Below are 22966 nucleotides of genomic sequence, written 5' to 3'. Positions count from 1 at the left end.
GACAAAAGATATCATAATAGATGAAACGAAGAAGGCTAAACAATAACTCAATGAAATGAGATCGGGTATACAATCCCAAGAAGCAGTTGAACATCTTCAACGCAAGCTGGTCGCATGGCAACGTATTCCAATTCTGAGAGACGGCACAGAGGATTAATGTCCTGAAGAAAGGGAAGGCCATTTCGATATTCCCGAGTTACAGACGAACTCTGGTAAGCATGCAGTTGTGCCGGATGACAGAGAGCATCGTTACACAAGAAAAAGACTGCTAAAGAACAGGTCAGATCAAAACAACACGCCTTTCCCATGTTACAGAAGATGCATTCCATGTGCGGAAGACGATGAACGCTTCAAAAATTGATCTACATAAAGCCGTCAAAAAATGGAAAAACGGACTGTTTATAAAGCGAATGTTCTGTGGTATATTATGCAACACGTGCCGGTAGAAAAAGTCCTACCTGCACAACCGGGGCGTCCGTGTTTCATTAGACGGTCTCCGAAGGGCAAACACTACTGCTGCAAACTCTTCATCAAAGACATCCTACCATAACTCTCCATATGAGTAAAAGCCGTTCTGTTGCAGATAATATAGTTGTCGGGTTACACAGATTGGTATGCAACCGTCGCCAAATACAGAAGGCAGCTGGCTTTAGGTAACATCTCAGTTTTGAACTCCAAACGGTGCCTAACCATCAACATGGTAAAATTAACAGCCAAACTTTTCACACTTTCCACCAAAGTTTAGTTTGGCAAACTTGCGTTATAATGACGCGTGCGACATGTCTGCATAGCAAAATAAAATCATATCTGTCCACCTACATTAGCGACCCAGTATTTTTTGGTGTAGCCTAGCCCAGAAAAGATTATGGAACTTGTTAACATAAAACACCGTATGTGTCGTCTATAGGCCGCTTTAATTGCAAGACAAGAAGATGTGTACACGATAATCTCTCCTCTGATATTCAATGTTCAATATACTATAAAATACAGGTATATTTTTACACATTGTTATAATATACGCATATACGCATATAATATACGCATATGTTCATATTTAAGGAGTTCAGAAAAAACGTATCTGAAATAAACATGGTCTAGGTCATTATGATAGGACACGTTGTCTCATCTGTCGACTGATTTGCATTAAGTTTATTCGATTCTACGCCTTAGGTCATTATTAAATGTTATCACGCATCTAATTTTCGTTATTACGCCTTTGTGTCGCATTATTATGATTTTTTGTTATCGAAAGTACGATTTTATTTTACTGTATAGTGCCTTTATTGCGACGTTTGTTTTGCATGTAAAGCCTTTGTTTCGCATTGTTATGCCTTCGTCTGGCATTAATACGCTTGCTTTTATTCCACTTATTAATGCCTTTATTTTTCGTTATTACGCATTTTAGTCCGCATGATTGCGCTTTCCGCATGATTGTGCTTTCCGCATGATTGCGCTTTCCGCATGATTGCGCTTTCCGTATTATTGCGTTTTCCACATTTTCCGCATGATTGCGCTTTCCGCATGATTGCGCTTCCCGCATGATTGCGCTTTCCGCATGATTGCGCTTTCCGCATGATTGCGCTTGTGTGTTGGGTAATTATTATAGATAATGCGACCTTATCCCTCCTTATAATTTCATTGGTGTGCGTTTTTAAGATTTCATTTCGCTTGATCACGCCTTGTTTTGCGTTATTATGTATTTGTTTTGCATTATTACACATTTATAAATGTAATAACGTCTTAATTTGTATATACATATTTTTCATCAATACTTCTTCGCATGCTTTTTTCAAATATCAGAATAAGAGGATTTGATGTTTTGAAATCAAGTTTTTGCGTCAAAATCTTATTTATTTTTATCTCAAACTCGTTGTTGTTATGTGAATTCCATTTAATATAAACAGAAAAATTATACATGTAGTTGGTTTATTTACGTACATTTTGAATGTTGAAAACCATAAATAATACATTTGCAGCAAAATAATGAAATGCGTACAAATGTAAAACGTGACCTTTTGTTTCAAATGACTTGTTTTTGATCAGTTTCTATTTCGTCACAAATGGATTTTAAATCTGGTTATATACTAAGTGCCAGCAGCGTGGCATAATGTCAGCGAACGTACATCTCAAATCGTTACAGTTTTTCGTATTGGTCATACGTGTTCGCATATCTGGACAGAGCCAGCATGTTGGTCACATAGGTGTACGGTTCAGAGCTCCAGAATGGCCAGTAATCCGGATAGTTGTTGTACCCATGGAAATCAATAGGCACGGGCCGACCATGCACTCCCTTCTTGATAAGGGCTTGGTATGTCTTTTCGTCTATGATACCTTGAACAGCGTCCATGTATCCGTCTCTGGGATTCCCTGGGGTAATGTAGTTTCGGTTCATCGGGTAAGAGGGCCCTGTCTAAAAAAATACCGGTATATAAGAATTACCCCCAAAAATAATATTGATAAAATAAATGGCAAGGCGACAAGTCATTATTTACAAATCTGTGAAAAAGTTATTACAAAAACATGAGCCGTTAAAATGTTACACTGATTAGTGAACATCTCTTATTTATTTGTATTGTAACTAACTCACTGGAGTTGTATTTATAACGTTAATATTTCTATTTGAGATCCTAAATTTCAACACTTTCACTCTACCCATCTTATCAGTTAGACTATAAAAACTACCAGAAGTTAGGTTGGGTACATTTATTAACATGCATTTCATGAACCGTAGTTCACCTTTCTTGAGAATTGTTATGATGTGTGTAACTGCCAGTCTTGATAATTGTAATATGTGCAACTGCCAGTCTTGAGAATTGTTATATGTGTTACTGCCAGTCTTGAGAATTGTTATGATATGTGAAACTGCCAGTCTTGAGAATTTTTATGATATTTGTAACTTCCAGTTCTGAGAATTGTTATTATATGTGTGACGGCTAGTCTTGATAATTGTAATTATATGTGTAACCGCAAGTCATGAGAACTGTTATGATATGTGTTACTGCCAGTCTTGAGAATTGTAATGATACGTGTAACTGCCAGTCTTGAGAATTGTTATGATATGTGTAACTGCCAGTCTTGAGAATTGATATGATATGTGTTACTGCCAGTCTTGAGTATTGTTTTGATATATGTAAGTGCCAGTCTTGAGAATTGTAATGATATGTGTAACTGCCAGTCTTGAGAATTGTTTTGATATATGTAAGTACCAGTCTTGAGAATTGTTATGATATGTGTAACTACCAGTCTTAAGAATTGTAATGATATTGAAACTCCAGTCTTGAGAATTGTTATGATATGTGTAACTGCCAGTCTTGAGAATTGTAATGATATTGAAACTCCAGTCTTGAGAATTGTTATGATATGTGCAACTGTCAGTCTTGAGAATTGTAGTGATATGCAAAACTGCCAGTCTTTAGAATTGTTATGATATGTGTAACTGCCAGTCTTGAGAGTTGTTATGATATGTGTAACTGCCAGTCTTGAGAATTGTTATGATATGTGTAACTGCCAGTCTTGAGAATTGTTATGATATGTGTAACTGCCAGTCTTGAGAATTGTTATGATATGTGTAACTGCCAGTCTTGAGAATTGTTATGATATGTGTAACTACCAGTTTTTAGAATTGTTATGATAAGTGTAACTGCCAGTCTTGAGAGTTGTTATGATATGTGTAACTGCCAGTCTTGAGAATTGTTATGATATGTGTAACTGCCAGTCTTGAGAATTGTTATGATATGTGTAACTGCCAGTCTTGAGAATTGTAATGATACGTGTAACTGCCAGTCTTGAGAATTGTAATGATATGTGTAACTGCCAGTCTTGAGAATTGTTTTGATATATGTAAGTACCAGTCTTGAGAATTGTTATGATATGTGTAACTGCCAGTCTTGAGAATTGTTATGATATATGTAGCTGACAGTCTTGTGTGGCGTAATACAACTAGGTATTGTAATTAGTGTGGTCACTGACATTATTGAATACATCGTCTAGTATTAATGGCAATACGTCTGTGTTAAAAAGATATACCAAATCAAAAATCATGTTTCAAGAGAATGATTGTAGTAAGTCATTTTAAGTTTCTTTGTGAGCGTAACTGAGTGTCCCCGTCGTCCGGCCATTCTCATATTTTGTGTATAAAAAATAATCGATTATAATGTTGCATATACATGTGTAATTAAACAAAATACAGAGTTGCGTGGACGGTGTTGTCGGAATTTCACTAAAATACCATGTGCAATATAACAGTCGCATAAAACATAGCATGTAAAACATTTACCGTTGAACCTTTCACAGAACCAGAAAAGAAGGCGTTCCAAGGCTGGTATGTGAGTCCGAACAAATTGTTATGAAGAAAAGACGCTGCCTTCGAAACCGTGTCCTTGACCTCATCGGGGGTGTCTGCAAAAAATAATTTGTAAGAAAAAATGGGAAGTCGGATATTAGTTATTATCTTCGTAAACAAAATTTCTAGTTGGCTTATATAACTGTTTTAGTTTTATTGTTGTCAACGATTTTCCATCAGTATTAATACCGATTTATCCTCAGTTTTGAAGTAATTTGCTTTTCTTGAAGTCTCAACTACCTTTTTCCCAATACAGATGCTTTGTTTTCTCATCGAAGACCGCCCACGTGCTCATCAAGGCATTGATGGCCATACCTGTGGTAAACAGGCGATCTTGACCGCGTACCTATATGTAGCAATTAAATAAGCAAAACATCTTATTCGGAACTCAAATAAACGACTGTTTGCTAAAATATGTATTTTTTGCAAACACAAAGTTGAAAGTTTGAGAAAAAAGGTGATGTCATTGCAATTTGATTGAAAATTTAGAAGACTATATTAAGGTACAAAATAACAAATGAACACTAGCCGGCAAAAACCAGCGTTCACTAAGCTTCTATTTAAATTAGTATTATATACCAATTATCATTGAAAAACCTTCAATATTGAATAAAAATGCACATAAAAGCTTACAACACAGTCACTTAACTTATGGATCTTAAAAACCCTACCGCATGATGAATTAGTTACACCCTTTACCCCGGATATTTTGCAGCAGTCATTTCTTCTATTATAGATAGTCATTTTTAGAAGCAATTAACGGCAAACATGCGCATGTGTATGTTTGTGGACTGCAAGAAGCAGCAATAATATTTAAAAATAGCTGTTTATTTTCAATATGTGTGTCTTAAGAGTTGCACATTCTTGCTATTGATAATTATAAATTTATATTGCTAAAACTTATATATGTGTATGCCGTTATGTCGTTGACCACTGTTGACTACATTTTGTGTTACATGTATGTGTACTCATGGGCTTCAAGCCTAATGTATTCTGAAATAAAACCATGAAACCATATTTACCACTGTGTTGTTGTTGCGGTCCAGATCACCGTCTCCCACAAAGTCGTCAAAGTAGATATCTCCCCGACTGTCCACCTGGGTCTGGTTGATCAATACTGAAGTCATGTGATCGTGCAAGACGGCACTCAATAGTTCTTTCACCTCTTCGAGTACCTGAATGACATTATACAATAACAATAAGTTACACTAGCGTCTTATATGGATCAGATACAAACCAATATGATAAACGTCGACCTGGGTTTTAAGCTGTGGAAAACAAGAAACATGTTTTGCCTGTATTAATAATAATGTTGTTTTTTTCATTTATGCATTATTTGCTTTGCATTACAATATTTACCGTCTGACTGGACAAAATAACGGGGCCTCGCATCGCAAATGGTCCAAGAATGGCTAAAAACCGTTTTCAAAACAGGACACTTATATTTCGGACGTTTATGCTAAACGTCGTTGCAAAACAAATGCCGTTAACATGTGTAATATTGCTAAGTCTTTACCTGTTTGTTTTTTCGCAACGTAAATATGCTTGAATGACCGTGTGTATCCGACAAAAAACGAAAAAAAATATTATGGTGATTACTTTGTAAAAGTTATTGTGTCCTTACCTACTGTAGCCAGGGCATGTTCGTTTATTTCAAGTCCCACCTACCGGGTGTGGTAATTTCTCAGTTTTCTCTTTCCTGGTTATTTCGCCATAGGTTCTGGCCACGAACCAATAGAACTCTATTGCGGACGGATAGTAGAGTAGAGCTAGGTCGTGACGGGAACTGAAGTTTGTTGCGATCATATTCGCTATCAGATTGGAGGTGTTAAGATATATTTGCTGTGAATAGAACAAAAAAACATGCAGTGCGTATGGCGGTTAACATCTTTTAATACGGCTATATTTTACAGGTGAAGATGACGCTGAGCAAGAGTAAAGGACCTAACTACAGTTGACAAAGCCACGGCAAGGTAATGTAAGGTATTGAGCCATAAATGCAATACGAGAATTTGATGGCGGAACAACATAAGTAAAATGTAAATACAATAGCAAATTCAAAGATGATTGTCGTCAATTGTAGGAGGAAAACGAGTGTTGTTGTTTTTTGCTAATAAGGCCAATAAGGAGAGCAAAACAAACTTAGAATTTATTTATTTCGTTTCAATCCTTTTATATTTGTCAATGAATTGTGTTTTACTTATACTGTATTCCCAATGCAAAATAAATAAGTATGCTTTTAATAACTTAATTAAGGAAAACAATCGTTATTAACAGATGAAACGCAATCGCTTGAGATTAAGAAAAACTCATATTGTATAGTAAGAGGAAAGCCGATAGGGTTTGTGGTTGAAAAAACGCAGCCTATTCTTTATTTGACAGCGGAGAGTATGTATTCACAGCAGGCAAAAGAGAACAAAGCGACCATGTGGATTGCAGTATCAAAGTAGATATAACGGATTGTATAATATGCAACACTCTAACACTTATAGTAAGTTTGCCAGTTGATTTCCCTGGAAGAGGCATATTCTATTTGCTTAAATGCAAATTGCTAAATACGGCTTACTGCGTGATTGTGCTGTTTCTATGGGTTGTATCGCACGAGTTGATTGTGTCATGTATTATACGAGCCAATGCGATAAAACTCAACGAAAAACTTCAGTATTGTTAACTATGTAATTTATTAATCACCTCCATACAATAGATTCAAATTTAACATAATTTTTCACCAGATATTTTATTGGAAAGGTGATTGTTTTCACAAGAAAAGTAATGAATCTCACGTTTTGAATACGCAAACAAAGAGTTTGTTTGGCACAGTAAATAAATTGTGCCTGTCGAAACATCGGTCATAACGATATAAATGATATATAACATATACAAGTAGTCCACGTTCCTTGCATTTAATTACGGAAACAGATTTCATATTGTGAAAAATGCTATTCTTCAACAAAAGCTTGTATGTTAAAGAATGACCTTTCCAATTATTTTAGCAAATACATTGCGTGGTCCAAGTTTAACTGATCGTTACCCTGATATCTGGGTCATCCAGTGTGGTTGCTGGTACAACGTCATTTAGAATTGCCGTCGTAATGCCAAACACGGAGTTGGCGGCGACAGTTACGTCAACGTTGTTTGTGTTAAACGGCATCTCAACACCTCTCTTACCCCACTCTATGACCTCGGCAGCGTCTTGAATCTGAAACAGTTGATCAGTTTTACGAATAACATGAGAATATACCACATAATATGATCAGTTCACCGTGGATGTATAAGAAAGAAAAATAACGATTTATAATTATATCATGGGCAGTAAATGTGAATCATAGCTGATTTCAATTTTGACCTTTTTAAATGTAGGCATTATTACCCTGCGTCTACTACAATGTAAGCATTATTACCCTGCGTCTACTACAATGTAAGCATTATTACCCTGCGTCTACTACAATGTAAGCATTATTACCCTGCGTCTACTACAATGTAAGCATTATTACCCTGCGTCTACTACAATGTAAGCATTATTACCCTGCGTCTACTACAATGTAAGCATTATTACCCTGCGTCTACTACAATGTAAGCATTATTACCATGCGTCTACTACAATGTAAGCATTATTACCCTGCGTCTACTACAATGTAAGCATTATTACCCTGCGTCTACTACAATGTAAGCATTATTACCCTGCGTCTACTACAATGTTAGCATTATTACCCTGCGTCTACTACAATGTAAGCATTATTACCCTGCGTCTACTACAATGTAAGCATTATTACCCTGCGTCTACTACAATGTAAGAATTATTACCCTGCGTCTACTACAATGTAAGCATTATTACCCTGCGTCTACTACAATGTAAGCATTATTACCCTGCGTCTACTACAATGTAAGCATTATTACCCTGCGTCTACTACAATGTAAGCATTATTACCCTGCGTCTACTACAATGTAAGCATTATTACCCTGCGTCTACTACAATGTAAGCATTATTACCCTGCGTCTACTACAATGTAAGCATTATTACCCTGCGTCTATTACAATGTAAGCATTATTACCCTGCGTCTACTACAATGTAAGCATTATTACCCTGCGTCTACTACAATGTAAGCATTATTACCCTGCGTCTACTACAATGTAAGCATTATTACCCTGCGTCTACTACAATGTAAGCATTATTACCCTGCGTCTACTACAATGTAAGCATTATTACCCTGCGTCTACTACAATGTAAGCATTATTACCCTGCGTCTACTACAATGTAAGCATTATTACCCTGCGTCTACTACAATGTAAGCATTATTACCCTGCGTCTACTACAATGTAAGCATTATTACCCTGCGTCTACTACAATGTAAGCATTATTACCCTGCGTCTACTACAATGTAAGCATTATTACCCTGCGTCTACTACAATGTAAGCATTATTACCCTGCGTCTACTACAATGTAAGCATTATTACCCTGCGTCTACTACAATGTAAGCATTATTACCCTGCGTCTACTACAATGTAAGCATTATTACCCTGCGTCTACTACAATGTAAGCATTATTACCCTGCGTCTACTACAATGTAAGCATTATTACCCTGCGTCTACTACAATGTAAGCATTATTACCCTGCGTCTACTACAATGTAAGCATTATTACCCTGCGTCTACTACAATGTAAGCATTATTACCCTGCGTCTACTACAATGTAAGCATTATTACCCTGCGTCTACTACAATGTAAGCATTATTACCCTGCGTCTACTACAATGTAAGCATTATTACCCTGCGTCTACTACAATGTAAGCATTATTACCCTGCGTCTACTACAATGTAAGCATTATTACCCTGCGTCTACTACAATGTAAGCATTATTACCCTGCGTCTACTACAATGTAAGCATTATTACCCTGCGTCTACTACAATGTAAGCATTATTACCCTGCGTCTACTACAATGTAAGCATTATTACCCTGCGTCTACTACAATGTAAGCATTATTACCCTGCGTCTACTACAATGTAAGCATTATTACCCTGCGTCTACTACAATGTAAGCATTATTACCCTGCGTCTACTACAATGTAAGCATTATTACCCTGCGTCTACTACAATGTAAGCATTATATACCCTGCGTCTACTACAATGTAAGCATTATTACCCTGCGTCTACTACAATGTAAGCATTATTACCCTGCGTCTACTACAATGTAAGCATTATTACCCTGCGTCTACTACAATGTAAGCATTATTACCCTGCGTCTACTACAATGTTAGCATTATTACCCTGCGTCTACTACAATGTGAGAAACGCTCCATTAGATCAGCTTGATAAATAATAGTAAGTTATAACTAATAATTAAAGACAGTGATTCTTTACATGTTAATTTTGTATGTACTATAACAAAAAGTGGAGAAAGTTTAAAAAAATGAAATCTTAAAGAAAAAAAATATATTTTTGAAAAGCATTTTACCCATGTGGGGACCAACACTACGTCCTCATTTTCGGGAACCTGCTGAAGGAAGTGACGTAGATAAAAGTAGGTTCTACAGTCTATAGCATTGATATTACTATCATTCGATTTGGACGATATGCGTATTTCTTTAAGGCGTCAAAAACGGACGTGACATTCGTATTCTGAGATTGCCATTGCGCATGCGTCTCAGGAAACTCGTCTTTCATTTCCGCCAGCAGCGAACCAAGTCCTAGATTGACAAAGGTGTCGTCGAAGTCAGGTGGTATCATGAACGCGTGCAAATAGCCGTTTCTGAAAGTATTAGAATAAGGAAAAAAAATATTAATAAAATATCTTTTAAACCTACCATATAACGTTCAATATTTTTAATTTAATAGATGAAGTTGTGTATTTTTTCATTACGTAGACTCACAAACTTCTAATTTTGTTATATAACCGAAAACTCGAAAAAAGGAACCCATTTAATTAGCTTTGTACTTCTTAATAACATTTTTGACGAAAAAGGGAAACCTAACTGAAAGGAAAAAAGGAACGTTTTAATATTTTGCTTTCTACATAATTTAATTTAAGTCAACGTACACAGAAGCAAGAAGCCTTGCCATGATCACTTCAATATCATGCAGACCAATTTTATCCAAAAATTGTTCGAACGCCGAAAAATTTGTGGATGCAGCAATGTCGAAGAAATGGTGCAGATTGTACGGATAGCTTGACCAAGCTTTAAAGGTTGCGTTGTATTTCTGAGGCCAAAACGTCATCAGCGAATTAGAATAGTTCACGTTTTTGTCGTGGTATTCTGCGATTGACCTTACCGCGGCGGTCATGGCTTCTTCAGTTGGCTTCGGTCCGTTTCCATAGCGAAAGGACTCGAGAATGCATGACGCAATCCACGCAGTCGCGAACATGTTGTCGTCATAGATTTTGAACGCCTCGCGCATAAGGAATAATTCTTCGTGTCCATGGAAATAAAATCTTACGTCACTCTCCCACATTCCGCGTTTCTTTTCCCAGAACAGCGGTGGAATAAAGGGAGTGTCTCGTTTCACTTGCTCTGACGTAACGATATTGAACAAGGATTCAACGGTAGATTTTGCTACATTTCTACTCAATTTTTCAGCATGTGAAGTGGGAATTAACACCGTGATCGCGACATGAATTAGAAACAACTGTTGACATTTACACATGATCTTTAGATGAGTATCCATTTTCATACTTTGATTCCACTTGCGGGTTACACTGAAAAAGAACATTGACGCCCATAAAAGTAACATATGTACGTGTGTTGAAGATAAACTGGTTATGAGATTTATCTAGTGTAAACCATTGACTTCATTTGAGCGCGATACGCTATCTGAAAGTTTAAAAATAAGAACTTTTCATCAAATTGAACTACATTGAAAAGTAGCAAATCAGGATCCAAACTGTTTGCAAAGGCCTTCAAAATTCGGTTCCAGCGCTAAAAGGGTTAAGAACATTGATTACATAGAAGTTCATTTAAACTATAATGAATTGGAATCGTGCGTGTTGTTATAAAGGTTCCGAAATCGACCGATTTTATTTAACAAGAATATTAAACTTTTCGTTTACATCAGATAACGTCGTACTGTTCTGGAAGGCCGCTCAATTTTGACTTGCCCGTCTGACCCAGACATCAGCCTTTCTTACCGTTCAGACTTTGATCACAGATTGCTACTGTATGCACATAGTTTTCATTCCTAGGGATTCTGGCACGCTTATCTGAAATGTCTCCTATCTAGGTCTTAAAAGCAGGTCTATATCAAAATCTTTTCCGTATAAGGTCAACGAATACGCAATGCAAATAGTTGTTCTATATCTTTGTCAAATTTTCCCATACGAGCATTTAAACTGAAACTCGCCCATGCTTTGCAAACCGCTTTAAACAGTAGTTAAATTTACACGCAAACACAATGTCATACTATTGTTTGAAAATACGAGACAGTGCGTTATAAATATAGTAACAGAAAGTTTATTTAAGTGTTAAGCATGTACAGCTCATCGTCATAAACAGTAAAGTAATTATGCCAACATACATGTACAAACACATACGTCAAAATAGAAACAACACACATAACAAGAAAAAGTGAAAGTAAATACATACAATTAAATTTACTTAATTGTTTTCATGAGAATGTAGGATGTATGAGAAGAGTTGTTCTGTATTAAACAAGTAACCTGAAAATTTAAGGTGATTGAAATTATGCAGTAATATACTATATACAAAACATCAATTTAGGAAAAAAAAGAAGATATTCTACCATACATGTATATTTTATCGGCTCTTATTTTATAATAAATGTTTTGAATAGGAAATTATTTAGACGAATAAACTAGATTTTCTTATCTCGTTCAATAAGTTTTAAGATACAAACAAAGTTGATCTTTTTATGTAACTATAAGGTATATTTGTTTCCTAAATTTGTCATATAAAGAACATCTTAGATCAAATTGGAACTCCTCTTCGATTTTATTAGGTGTACACAATTTAATGTTTAATTTAACATTAAAATATTCTTTTAATGGTTTGGTTTGATCCACTAGTCTTTTTTTATAAATACAACATGGGAGGGCAATCTCAAAAGTGCTATTATGTTTTGAAATTTTAAATTTTCAGTTTTGTCTAAGTACATAAACCTTCGAAAAGTGGTTTAAGTGTCATTTAGTGATTCACATACATGCGCCATTTTGAAATAAACACATCTTGTACTACTGCAAAATTTTAAAACATAGCTGTTTATATGAGCCTTGTTCTGAGAAAACTGGGCGTAATGCATGTGCGTAAAGTGTCGTCCCAAATTAGCCTGCACAGTCCGCACAAGCTAATATGGGACGACTCTTTCCGCTTTTATGACATTTTTCGTTTAAATGGGCCTTTTCTAAGCAAACATTCAATTTAGGCGCACAGTTTCGTCCTGATTAGCCTGTGCGGACTGAACATGCAAATCTGGGACGACACTTTACGCACATGCATGATGCCCAGTTTTGTCAGAACGCGACTCATATTAACAGATTTTAGGATATAAACACACTTCATTCAACTTTACATCTTGCAAAAGTTATTATACATTATAAGATACATCAACCCCAGCGGATTTTACACATGTATTACAGCATAGCTAAGCGGTTATTTTGGTCATATCAGTTATATCCTACCCAGCGGATTTTACACATTTACATGCATTTAAATACATTATTGCATTTTTTATTCATGTTTTACGGACAATTCGTAAGTGTTTGAAAATTTGGACAAAGCCAGCATGTTGGTCACATAAGTGTACGGCTGAGAACTCCAAAACGGCCAGTAGTCCGGATAGTTGTTGTAACCATGGAAATCTATGGGAACAGAATGCCCATCTACACCCTTCTTGATAAGTTCCTGATATTCTTTTTCGTCTATGATCCCTTCTACAGCGACCATCATGTCTTGGTAACCATGTGGTTTCTGCCCTGGTGTGAGGCTGTTTCGGTTAATCGGGTAATAAAAAGGCAGCGCCTGCAAGTAGCCAGACGCGACATTTGAGCCACGCTCGGGAAAAAACAGGGTTTAATGCACGTGCGTAAAGTGACGTCTCAGATAAGCCTGTGCAATGTGTACAGGCTAATCAGGTTTGACACCTTTCTCTAAGACTGGATTTTCATTAAAAAGCAACATTTGTTCGATGAAAAATGCCACAAAAGCGGAAAGTGGTGTCCCCGATTAGCCTGTGTGGCGGAAAGTGGTGTCCCCGATTAGCCTGTGTGGCGGAAAGTGGTGTCCCCGATTAGCCAGTGTGGATGGACTTAACACATTTATCTTGGACGACACTTACGCACATGCAATAAGATCAGTTTCACAGAGCGCGGCTCATTTGCTTTTACGTCGAAACACGACAAAACATCATCGCACAAGCCAGTTTTAAACACGACAAAACATCATCGCACAAGCCAGTTTTACACGACAAAACATCATCGCACATGCCAGTTTTACACGACAAAACATCATCGCACAAGCCAGTTTTACACGACAAAACATCATCGCACAAGCCAGTTTTACATGACAAAACATCATCGCACAAGCCAGTTTTACACGACAAAACATCATCGCACAAGCCAGTTTTACACGACAAAACATCATCGCACAAGCCAGTTTTACACGACAAAACATCATCGCACAAGCCAGTTTTACACGAAAAAACATCATTGCACAAGACAGTTTTACACGACAAAACATCATCACACAAGCCAGTTTTACACGACAAAACATCATCGGACATTTCAGTTTTACACGACAAAACATCATCGCACAAGCCAGTTTTACACGACAAAACATCATCGCACAAGCCAGTTTTACACGACAAAACATCATCGCACAAGCCAGTTTTACACGACAAAACATCATCGCACAAGCCAGTTTTACACGACAAAACATCATCGCACAAGCCAGTTTAACACGACAAAACATCATCGCACAAGCCAGTTTTACACGACCAAACATCATCGCACAAGCCAGTTTATTAGGAATTTCTTTATATATAAAAATGTATCGATCATTTAATAGAAATTCATTTTACGTGCATTTCGAGACACAAACGTTAGAAAATATACAAATACGAGAACCTTTACATGGATAGAAGTGGACAAATTATTCTAAATGAAAACATATACTGTTTTTACAAATATTGTGATACATTCTTAACATGAAAACCGCATAGAAAAAATAAAAATCAAGACATGCATCTATCGTACCAGAATGTACCTGCTAAATGCCACTATGCATACCAATGAGTGGACAGTCATCTTGTGAATTTATTTTGAAAAGTATATACGCATAAAAAGGGCATAATGCATGTGCGTAAAGTGTCATCACAGATTAGCCTGTACAGTCCGCACAGGTTGATCAGGGACGACACTTTCCGCCCAAATTGGATTTTCGCTAAGAAAAGACTTCCTTTTAACAAATAACGTCATAAAAGCGAAAAGTGTCGTCCCTGATTAGCCCGTACAGACTGCACAGGCTAATCTGGGACGACACTTTACGCACATTCATAATGCCCAGTTTTCTCAGAACGCGACTCATATAAAGTTTCAAGGTGATATGTCTTTAAGTTTGAAGATATACCCGGAAAAAATTAACTATAAAAAGTAAAAAATGGCAATAACTCAAGAGACATAACTCCGAATTCAGCTGGGTATCGAACTTGACCTGCATCATATGCTAACACACATTTTATAAATTTTGGTAAAGATACAATATAAAGTGGTCCAGTAAGAGACAGGGGACCAAAACGTCCGAATTCATACAGTCACGGACTTACTGACTGACATTAGAGAAACGATATGCCTCATTAGCATGGAAACCCTGCAAACAATACGAAAATACCTTGCAACAAATACAAAAATACCTTGCAAACAATACGAAATACCTTGCAAATAATACGAAAATACCCTGCAAATAATACGAAAATACCTTGCAAACAATACGAAAATACCTTGCAAACAATACGAAAATACCTTGCAAACAATACGAAAATACCCTGCAAACAATACGAAAATAACATGCAAACAGTACAAAAATACCTTGCAAACAATACGAAAATACCTTGCAAACAATACGAAAATAGCATGCAAACAATACGAAAATACCTTACAAACAATACGAAAAGACCCTGCAAACAACACAAAAATAACATGCAAACAATACGAAAATACCTTGCAAACAATACGAAAATACCTTGCAAACAATAAGAAAATACCTTGCAAACAATACGAAAATACCTTGCAAACAATACGAAAATACCTTGCAAACAATACGAAAATACCTTGCAAACAATACAAACATACCCTGCAAACAATACAAAAATATCCTGCAAACAATACGAAAATACCTTGCAAACAATACGAAAATACCCTGCAAACAATACAAACATACCCTGCAAACAATACAAAAATATCCTGCAAACAATACGAAAATACCCTGCAAACAATCTGAAAATACCTTGCAAACAATACGAAAATACCTTGCAAACAATACGAAAATACCTTGCAAACAATACGAAAATACCTTGCAAACAATACGAAAATAACTTGCAAACAATAAGAAAATACCTTGCAAACAATACGAAAATACCTTGCAAACAATACGAAAATACCCTGCAAACAATCTGAAAATACCCTGCAAACAACACGAAAATACCCTGCAAACAACACGAAAATACCCTGCAAACAATACGAAAATACCCTGCAAATAATACGAAAATAACTTGCAATTAATACGAAAATACCTTGCAAACAATACGGAAATACATTGCAAACAATACGAAAATTACTTGCAAACAATACGAAAATACCTTGCAAACAACACGAAAATACCTTGCAAACAACACGAAAATACCCTGCAAATAATACGAAAATAACTTGCAAACAATACGAAAATACCTTGCAAACAATACGGAAATACATTGCAAACAATACGAAAATTACTTGCAAACAATACGAAAATATCCTGCAAACAATATTAAAATACCTTGCAAACAATAGAATTAATTAAATAAAAATTATACCGTGGACCCTTTAACAGATCCGGAAAAGAAGGCATTCCATGGCTGGAATTGGTTGCTGAGGACATTTTTTTGTAGGAAGGACACTGACCTCGACACCGTGTCCTTCACTTCCGGTGGGGTGTCTGAAGAAAGTTTAACACGTTTTCGTATATAATTTGATTCGCGTTCTGGGAAAACTGGGTATAATGCATGTGCGTAAATTTCTTCCAAGATTAGCCTGTGCAGTCCACACAGGCTAATCTTGGAGAACGCTTTCCGCTTGTATGGTATTTTCCGTGTAAAGGAAGTCTCTTCTAAGCAAAAATCCAGGTTATGAGGAATGTTTATTTCTAGATTATCATGTGCGGTCTGCACAGGCTAATCTGGGACGACACTTTACACACACGCGTTAAGCTCTGTTTTCCCAAAGCAAGGCGCATGTATATGCCGATTGTCTTGTACTTATTCGGTGTGTGCTATGTATGTTTTTCTATTGTAACAAAACAATATTTACCTAGTTGTATTTTATTTGAAACATTGATTGTCTGTAATCATAGCACATATGCAGACGCAAATATTTCTTTTATATAAGAAATAAACTTCCGCATTGCCTCTTACCATGTTCCCAATACAGGTGCTTCGTTTCATCATCAAAGACCGTCCACGTGCTCAGCAGGGCGTTGATGGCCATACCTGTTGTAAACAGGCGATCTTGTCCACGTACCTGGCGGTTAAAGAATCACTTGTTGTCGTATTGTCGAACTTTTAGATCGGATAGCATGCATCGATTTTGTCCCAAGAATGTTATAGTGTTCCGTTTCATCATGTTTTTTATTGATAGGTTGTCTCACCATCAATATGATAATGTTTAGACGATTTTAACTTTGTGTTTTCATTGTTTTATTGAATCGTTATATCAGTCTTTAAAGTAATCTTTGTTAAATTGACCAATTATAGAACAATTCACATAAAATTTAAGCTACACCGAGATATAAGTTATTATTAAGCTTACAACTGTAACCAATTAATATGTAAAAAGAGAGAACAATATTCGCGTATATATGTATACCACTGTATTATTGTTGTGGTCCATATCTCCGTCCCCGAGGAAATCGTCGACGTATGCGTGACCTTGATCGTCCAGTCGGGTCTGGTTCAGCAAATCGGAGGTCATGTGGTCATGCAGGGCTGAGCTTAGACGTGTCTTGACTTCAGCAAGAATCTGTAAGGAAGGACATATCGAATACCTTCAGAGCTAAGACGTGTCTTGACTTCAGCAAGAAACTGTAAGGAAGAACATATCGTACACCTACAGAGCAAATACGTGTCTTGACTTCAGCAAGAAACTGTAAGGAATGACATATCGTATACCTTCAGAGCTAAGACGTGTCTTGACTTCAGCAAGAAACTGTAAGGAAGAACATATAGGACTCATACATAGCAAAAAATACGTGTCTTGACTTCGGCAAGAATATGTGCGGAAGAAACATTAAGTACACCTACAGAGCTAAGACGTGTCTTGACTTGAGCAAGAATCTGTATAAAAGAACATTTACCATACCACCGCATTGCTATCTACCTGATATAACGTTGCTTGATATATTTTCTTATATCATGGTCAACAGGAAGTTCTTATATCAGTCATGTGTGGAGGATGGTCATATTACTCGGTATCAACTATAACGTAGCCATTTGTAGTAAAAGCGAATCAGATTCAACAAAACAAACAATTTGATACCAAGATGTAATGTATGTTAAACACAAAACGCAACACAAACAGCAAAAAATAATAAGCGCGCGTGCTCATTACGTTATTAATAACACGTCGAACGACAAAAGTCATATTCTTTCCCGCTAAAACTGCAGCCTTTTAGTGATATTTTTCATTATTTCTTTGAAATCGGGGACGTAGAGGTATAATACACAGAAAAACAGGTTACCGCCTGATCTTTTTGTAATATATCAGGCTCGGCAGGAATAAAATAACAGCCTCGGCAAGCCTCGCCGTTATATCATTCTAAGCCTCGCCTGATATATTACAAAACGATCAGGCAGTAACCTGTTATTCTCTATATAATACTACCAAGGTATGGCAAGATTTACTTAATGGCCAGTCATCTATAAGCGACTCTTTGTATGCATGTCTTCACGGTTTAATCTACTAAGAAACCATTAAAAGTGAACGGACCAAATTGTACAAGTCCAAGATTGTGGTTGGATTTGCAAATTGTCTAATACATATCGTCGTTAAGTTACATAATTTCATTTTTTTTAAATAAGGCGAGAAGTGCCCTGTATTTAATAAGAGCTAATACTGTTTTGTTTCTTTAAATTCATTGTACATTATGTTCATGAGTTGTCACATTGGATATACAAACACATTGTACATTATGTTCATGAGTTGTCACATTGGATATACAAACACAAAGGGTACATTATGTTCATGAGTTGTCACATTGGATATACAAACACAAAGGTTACATTATGTTCATGAGTTGCCACATTGGATATACAAACACAAAGTGTCGTCGTAATTGAAATAGTCGTCTGGTCCTTTGTTCTTCTATTGACTTGTCGGCATTGCGTCTGTATCACAGTATGAATAGTATGCGTAGACTGCATATTTATGCCGTAACAATACACAATGTAAAACAAAATATATGAGGGTATGTTTATAGAATTCAAAAGAAAACACATTTATGTTACATTCACATTCACGTTCCGAACACAATTGTTGAAATACAATTATTGCCTTAAACAGATTTATGAGCTAAACTAGAACATGGTACTCGATATCCAGCGAATCGCATATTAAAACATGGATATTGACCTAATTCTTACTTACTGGGTGCGGTATTACTCCATTATGCTCTTTCCTGGTAATTTCTCCGTAGGTTCTGGCCACGAACCAGTAGAACTCAACAGCGGACGGGTAGTAGAGAAGAGCAAGGTCAGGACGGGAACTGAAGTTTGTCTCGATCATATAGGCAATCAGATTAGATGTGTTGACGTAAATTTGCTGAAATAATGCCAATTTCATCATGATCATAGGTATTCTTTTTGTCTTTAGAACGCGTATTACTTTATCCATATTATTGTTACAGTTTAGTATGAATGTGTAAATAAGCTAAACATTTTGAATACCAGCAGTCATATTTATATGTTGATCAATGCTTTGATGAGCGTTTATAGAATAAAGGTAAATATATGTGAAGACCTGCAGGCATATTCGTCTGTAATTAGATGCTTTCACGAGAATAAATTAAATTTGTCACAATAATTTCTTGATTTAAGTTACATAAAACATTGGTCCAGCATTATTATAAATGTCTATATACCATGATATCTGGGTCATCTAGTGCGGTTGCTGGGACAACGTCATTGAGGATTGCAGTCGTGATGCCAAATACGGAGTTTGCGGCGACGGTTACGTCAACGTTGTTGGTTTGGAACGGCATCTTGACGCCGCGATCTCCCCACTCTTTGACGTCATCAACGTCTTGAATCTATCATGAAAACGATGAAACAACCTCAAATAATTGTTATAAATAGGACGAATGAATTCCCCAAATACAAATGTTAATTGTGATCCAATTAGCTATCCTCTGAACATAATTATATTTTGAAATATATTGCTAATGTTGACGTAATGTACATATTGTCTGAAAGAAAAAAAAAGTTATGTGGATTGAAATGTGAAATATAGAGAATAATAGGTTAGTGTTGATTATAGATCAGGTTTATCATGCGAGGCTTAGAAAACAAAAAGCACGAGCCTTGGCGAGTGCTTTTTCGTTTTCGTGCCGAGCATGATAAACCTGATCTATAATCAACACTAACCTATTATTCTATTTATCCCACTTTTTATTCGGTAAACTTTTTTTATTTAAACAAAATAAGTTTTCTTGAGTGTTTGTCGTACTTTGATAATGACTGTAGTGTAACCAAGGTCAGTGTATTACTCCGCGTTCCAAAAATAACCGCTGATCAAATAATCATTTTTTAAATCAGAATATCGTTCTGTAACAAAGTGTCGAGCGTTATAAATTACAATTTTTATCATATTGAATGGCAAATCTTTAAGTTTGATGATATCAATATGACATTAAGTTGTTATATAAAAGGAACTACATTTGTTTACAACGTTGCCTAACACCACACACAATTCACTTTCGATATCAAACTATCGAGTCGATCACGAGGTGCACAATATTTGCTTCTTTGTTATAATATGTGGTTATTTCGTGACGAAATAACAAAGATTACTTGGATTTAAGCTAATTATGTACATTAACATTTTGAATGTTGAAAGTGGCACCAAAGAATTGTGAGGCAAAGTTGTTCGAACTAGAGAAAGACATTTGCTGGTGAAGTGACTGGGTGGGGCGAACATCAAGATCAACTTGTTCGACGGTAGACAGTGGTTGTCTAGGCTGCATTTCGGCCATAGTTTCGGTGCATGAAGGTGAACAAGAGGAATCTGTTGGATTGTAACATTTACTGGACTGAGCAAGAATGATCACTTTTGCTGCTGTTCAACAGATATGTTGGAATAATTGGTTATGGACTGGACATTTTTGTGCCCTGTTATGGCCATGGTTTCAGTGGGTGGAATGTTTGCATTTCGAAGTTTTTGGACCAGTAATTTGCGAACTGAGTGGTTCGTTATTCTCTTGTGCTTGAGAAAGCCGGCGTCTTTTGCCATGGCCTTCAGCATCTGACCTAACTTGTTGACACCCAATTGTTGACGCAAGAATCACCGGGATGCAGTGTCATTTGTGCGTATTGCCAGGTAGAAAAGATGCTTTGAAGAAAAATCAGATGGACGCATATCCGAGTACAGCTTGTAAATGAACACAGGATTTCTTGGTCCAGACGATTGTTTTCTACGGTCAAAGGGGAGCAACTCGAACTGACTTCTTCAAAGGGGAGCAACAACAACAGAACCTATTTGCATAGTGTTAAATTTACCTAATACTAGGTTTTAATGACAATAAATGACAAAAAACTCGTTTTTGCTAATTTCCTTTGTTTTAAGGTCATTAAGATTGACAAACATTTGAGATTGTTTTTATTATTGATGCACTTGGCAAATACAGGTGACGAGGTGCGTGGGAAAAAGTAGTCCCGGTTCGGCAGTTGATGACGTCATTTCGTGCCATTGATTATAGCCTTGCAGTTGATTATAGATGAAATTTAATCAACGGGGCTTTAATCAACCGATTTCGCTGTAAAAGTGGGATAATTTTTTTTTTATGACCATTAAACAGACAATATTACAAGGGTTTTAATTTGAATATGTCCGTTACAGTGCTAGAAAAATGCTGATATAGTTGCAGTTATTTCAACATGAATTAGTATTCAAATCCATAATCAAGCGATCACGTTGTTACACACGGTCCTTATAACGTACAGACCATAATGCTAATATAATGTTATGTACTTTACCCATGTTGGGACCAGCGCGACATCCTCGTCTTTAGGAACCTGCTGCAGGAAGTGACGTAGGTAAAAATACGTTCGGCTGTCTATAGCGTTAATATTGGAGTCGTTCGACTTTGGGCGATATGCGTATAGTTTTAACGCGTCGAAAACGGAAGTGACGTTGGTATTCTGAGATCGCCATTGCGCATGCGTTGCGGGAAATTCTTCTTTCATTTCTGCCAAAAGAGCTCCAAGTCCTAGGTTGACGAAGGTGTCGTCGAAATCGGGAGGTATCATAAAAGCCTTTAGATACATGTCCCTAGATAATAAAGAAAGCGGCTTTGGTCACGTGCGGCCTATGTTGGCTTCAAATTGTGACATACTGCATGATAGCGTTTGTGTTTTGTTTCATGGATAAAAATAACTTACAATTCCATTCGACTTGCAATCACCAATTGAAAAGATCTACAAGTTTATAATATCCAGATATAAATAGATACAACTTGGCACATACTAGTAATATGTAAACAAAGGCATTTATTTACGTAACTGATTTTAACATTCAAAAGTTTAATAACTAAAATTTTCCCTATATTAATTCATCGAAAGAGTTATCAGGTGGGGAATCAGGACTTTTAATGTGTCACAGAACTTAACCCTTACTAATTCAGAAGCATTATCAATATGGTTATCTAGCATAAATTCATGGCAGCCTGCGAATAACTCACAGGCTGTCCGTGCTTGATAATGTTTGATGCTCATCAGTATCGAAAAGTTAAAAAGGACGCCTGTAAAGCTTGAACCTGGTAAGAAAGGTCTTTCTTAAATTGATTTTTAAATTGACTACACACACTTCGAATTGCATATCTAAGTAGTGAAGAATGAACAAAACACCACTTACACGGATAGAAGAACATAACAACCACTTACACGGATGGAAGAACAAAACAACCACTTACATGACAGGAAGAACATAACAATCACTAACATGTATGGAAGAACATAAACACCACTGTTATTGATGAAAGAGCATAACCACCACTTACACGGATAAAAGAACCTAACAACCACTTACACGGCAGGAAGAACATAACAACCACTTACATGGATGGAAGAAAATGACCACCACTTACATCGATAGAAGAACATAACCACCACTTAAACGGATAAAAGAACATAATCACCACTTCCATGGGTGGAAGAACATAACG

The 22966-nt window shown here is 36.4% G+C and overlaps 1 protein-coding gene and 1 pseudogene across 1 annotated transcript in view; both read right to left on the bottom strand.

The window, feature by feature from the left end:
* Positions 1–1909: 1909 nt before the first annotated feature.
* On the bottom strand, positions 1910–11106 carry LOC127840345 (uncharacterized; annotated as a pseudogene).
* Positions 11107–11759: 653 nt separating this feature from the next.
* Positions 11760–22966, bottom strand: part of LOC127841004 (uncharacterized) — a 12402-nt gene continuing 1195 nt past the window's right edge. The window contains 7 exon segments of the mRNA XM_052369487.1: positions 11760–13306; positions 16353–16474; positions 16950–17055; positions 17401–17553; positions 19177–19350; positions 19670–19837; positions 21780–22074. Of these exon segments, the coding sequence (XP_052225447.1) occupies positions 13016–13306; positions 16353–16474; positions 16950–17055; positions 17401–17553; positions 19177–19350; positions 19670–19837; positions 21780–22074 (1309 nt within the window). The 3' untranslated portion in view covers positions 11760–13015.

Source organism: Dreissena polymorpha, chromosome 8 (genome assembly GCF_020536995.1).
Source record: "Dreissena polymorpha isolate Duluth1 chromosome 8, UMN_Dpol_1.0, whole genome shotgun sequence".
Taxonomy (NCBI): domain Eukaryota; kingdom Metazoa; phylum Mollusca; class Bivalvia; order Myida; family Dreissenidae; genus Dreissena; species Dreissena polymorpha.
This window is presented reverse-complemented; position numbering and strand designations above follow the sequence as displayed.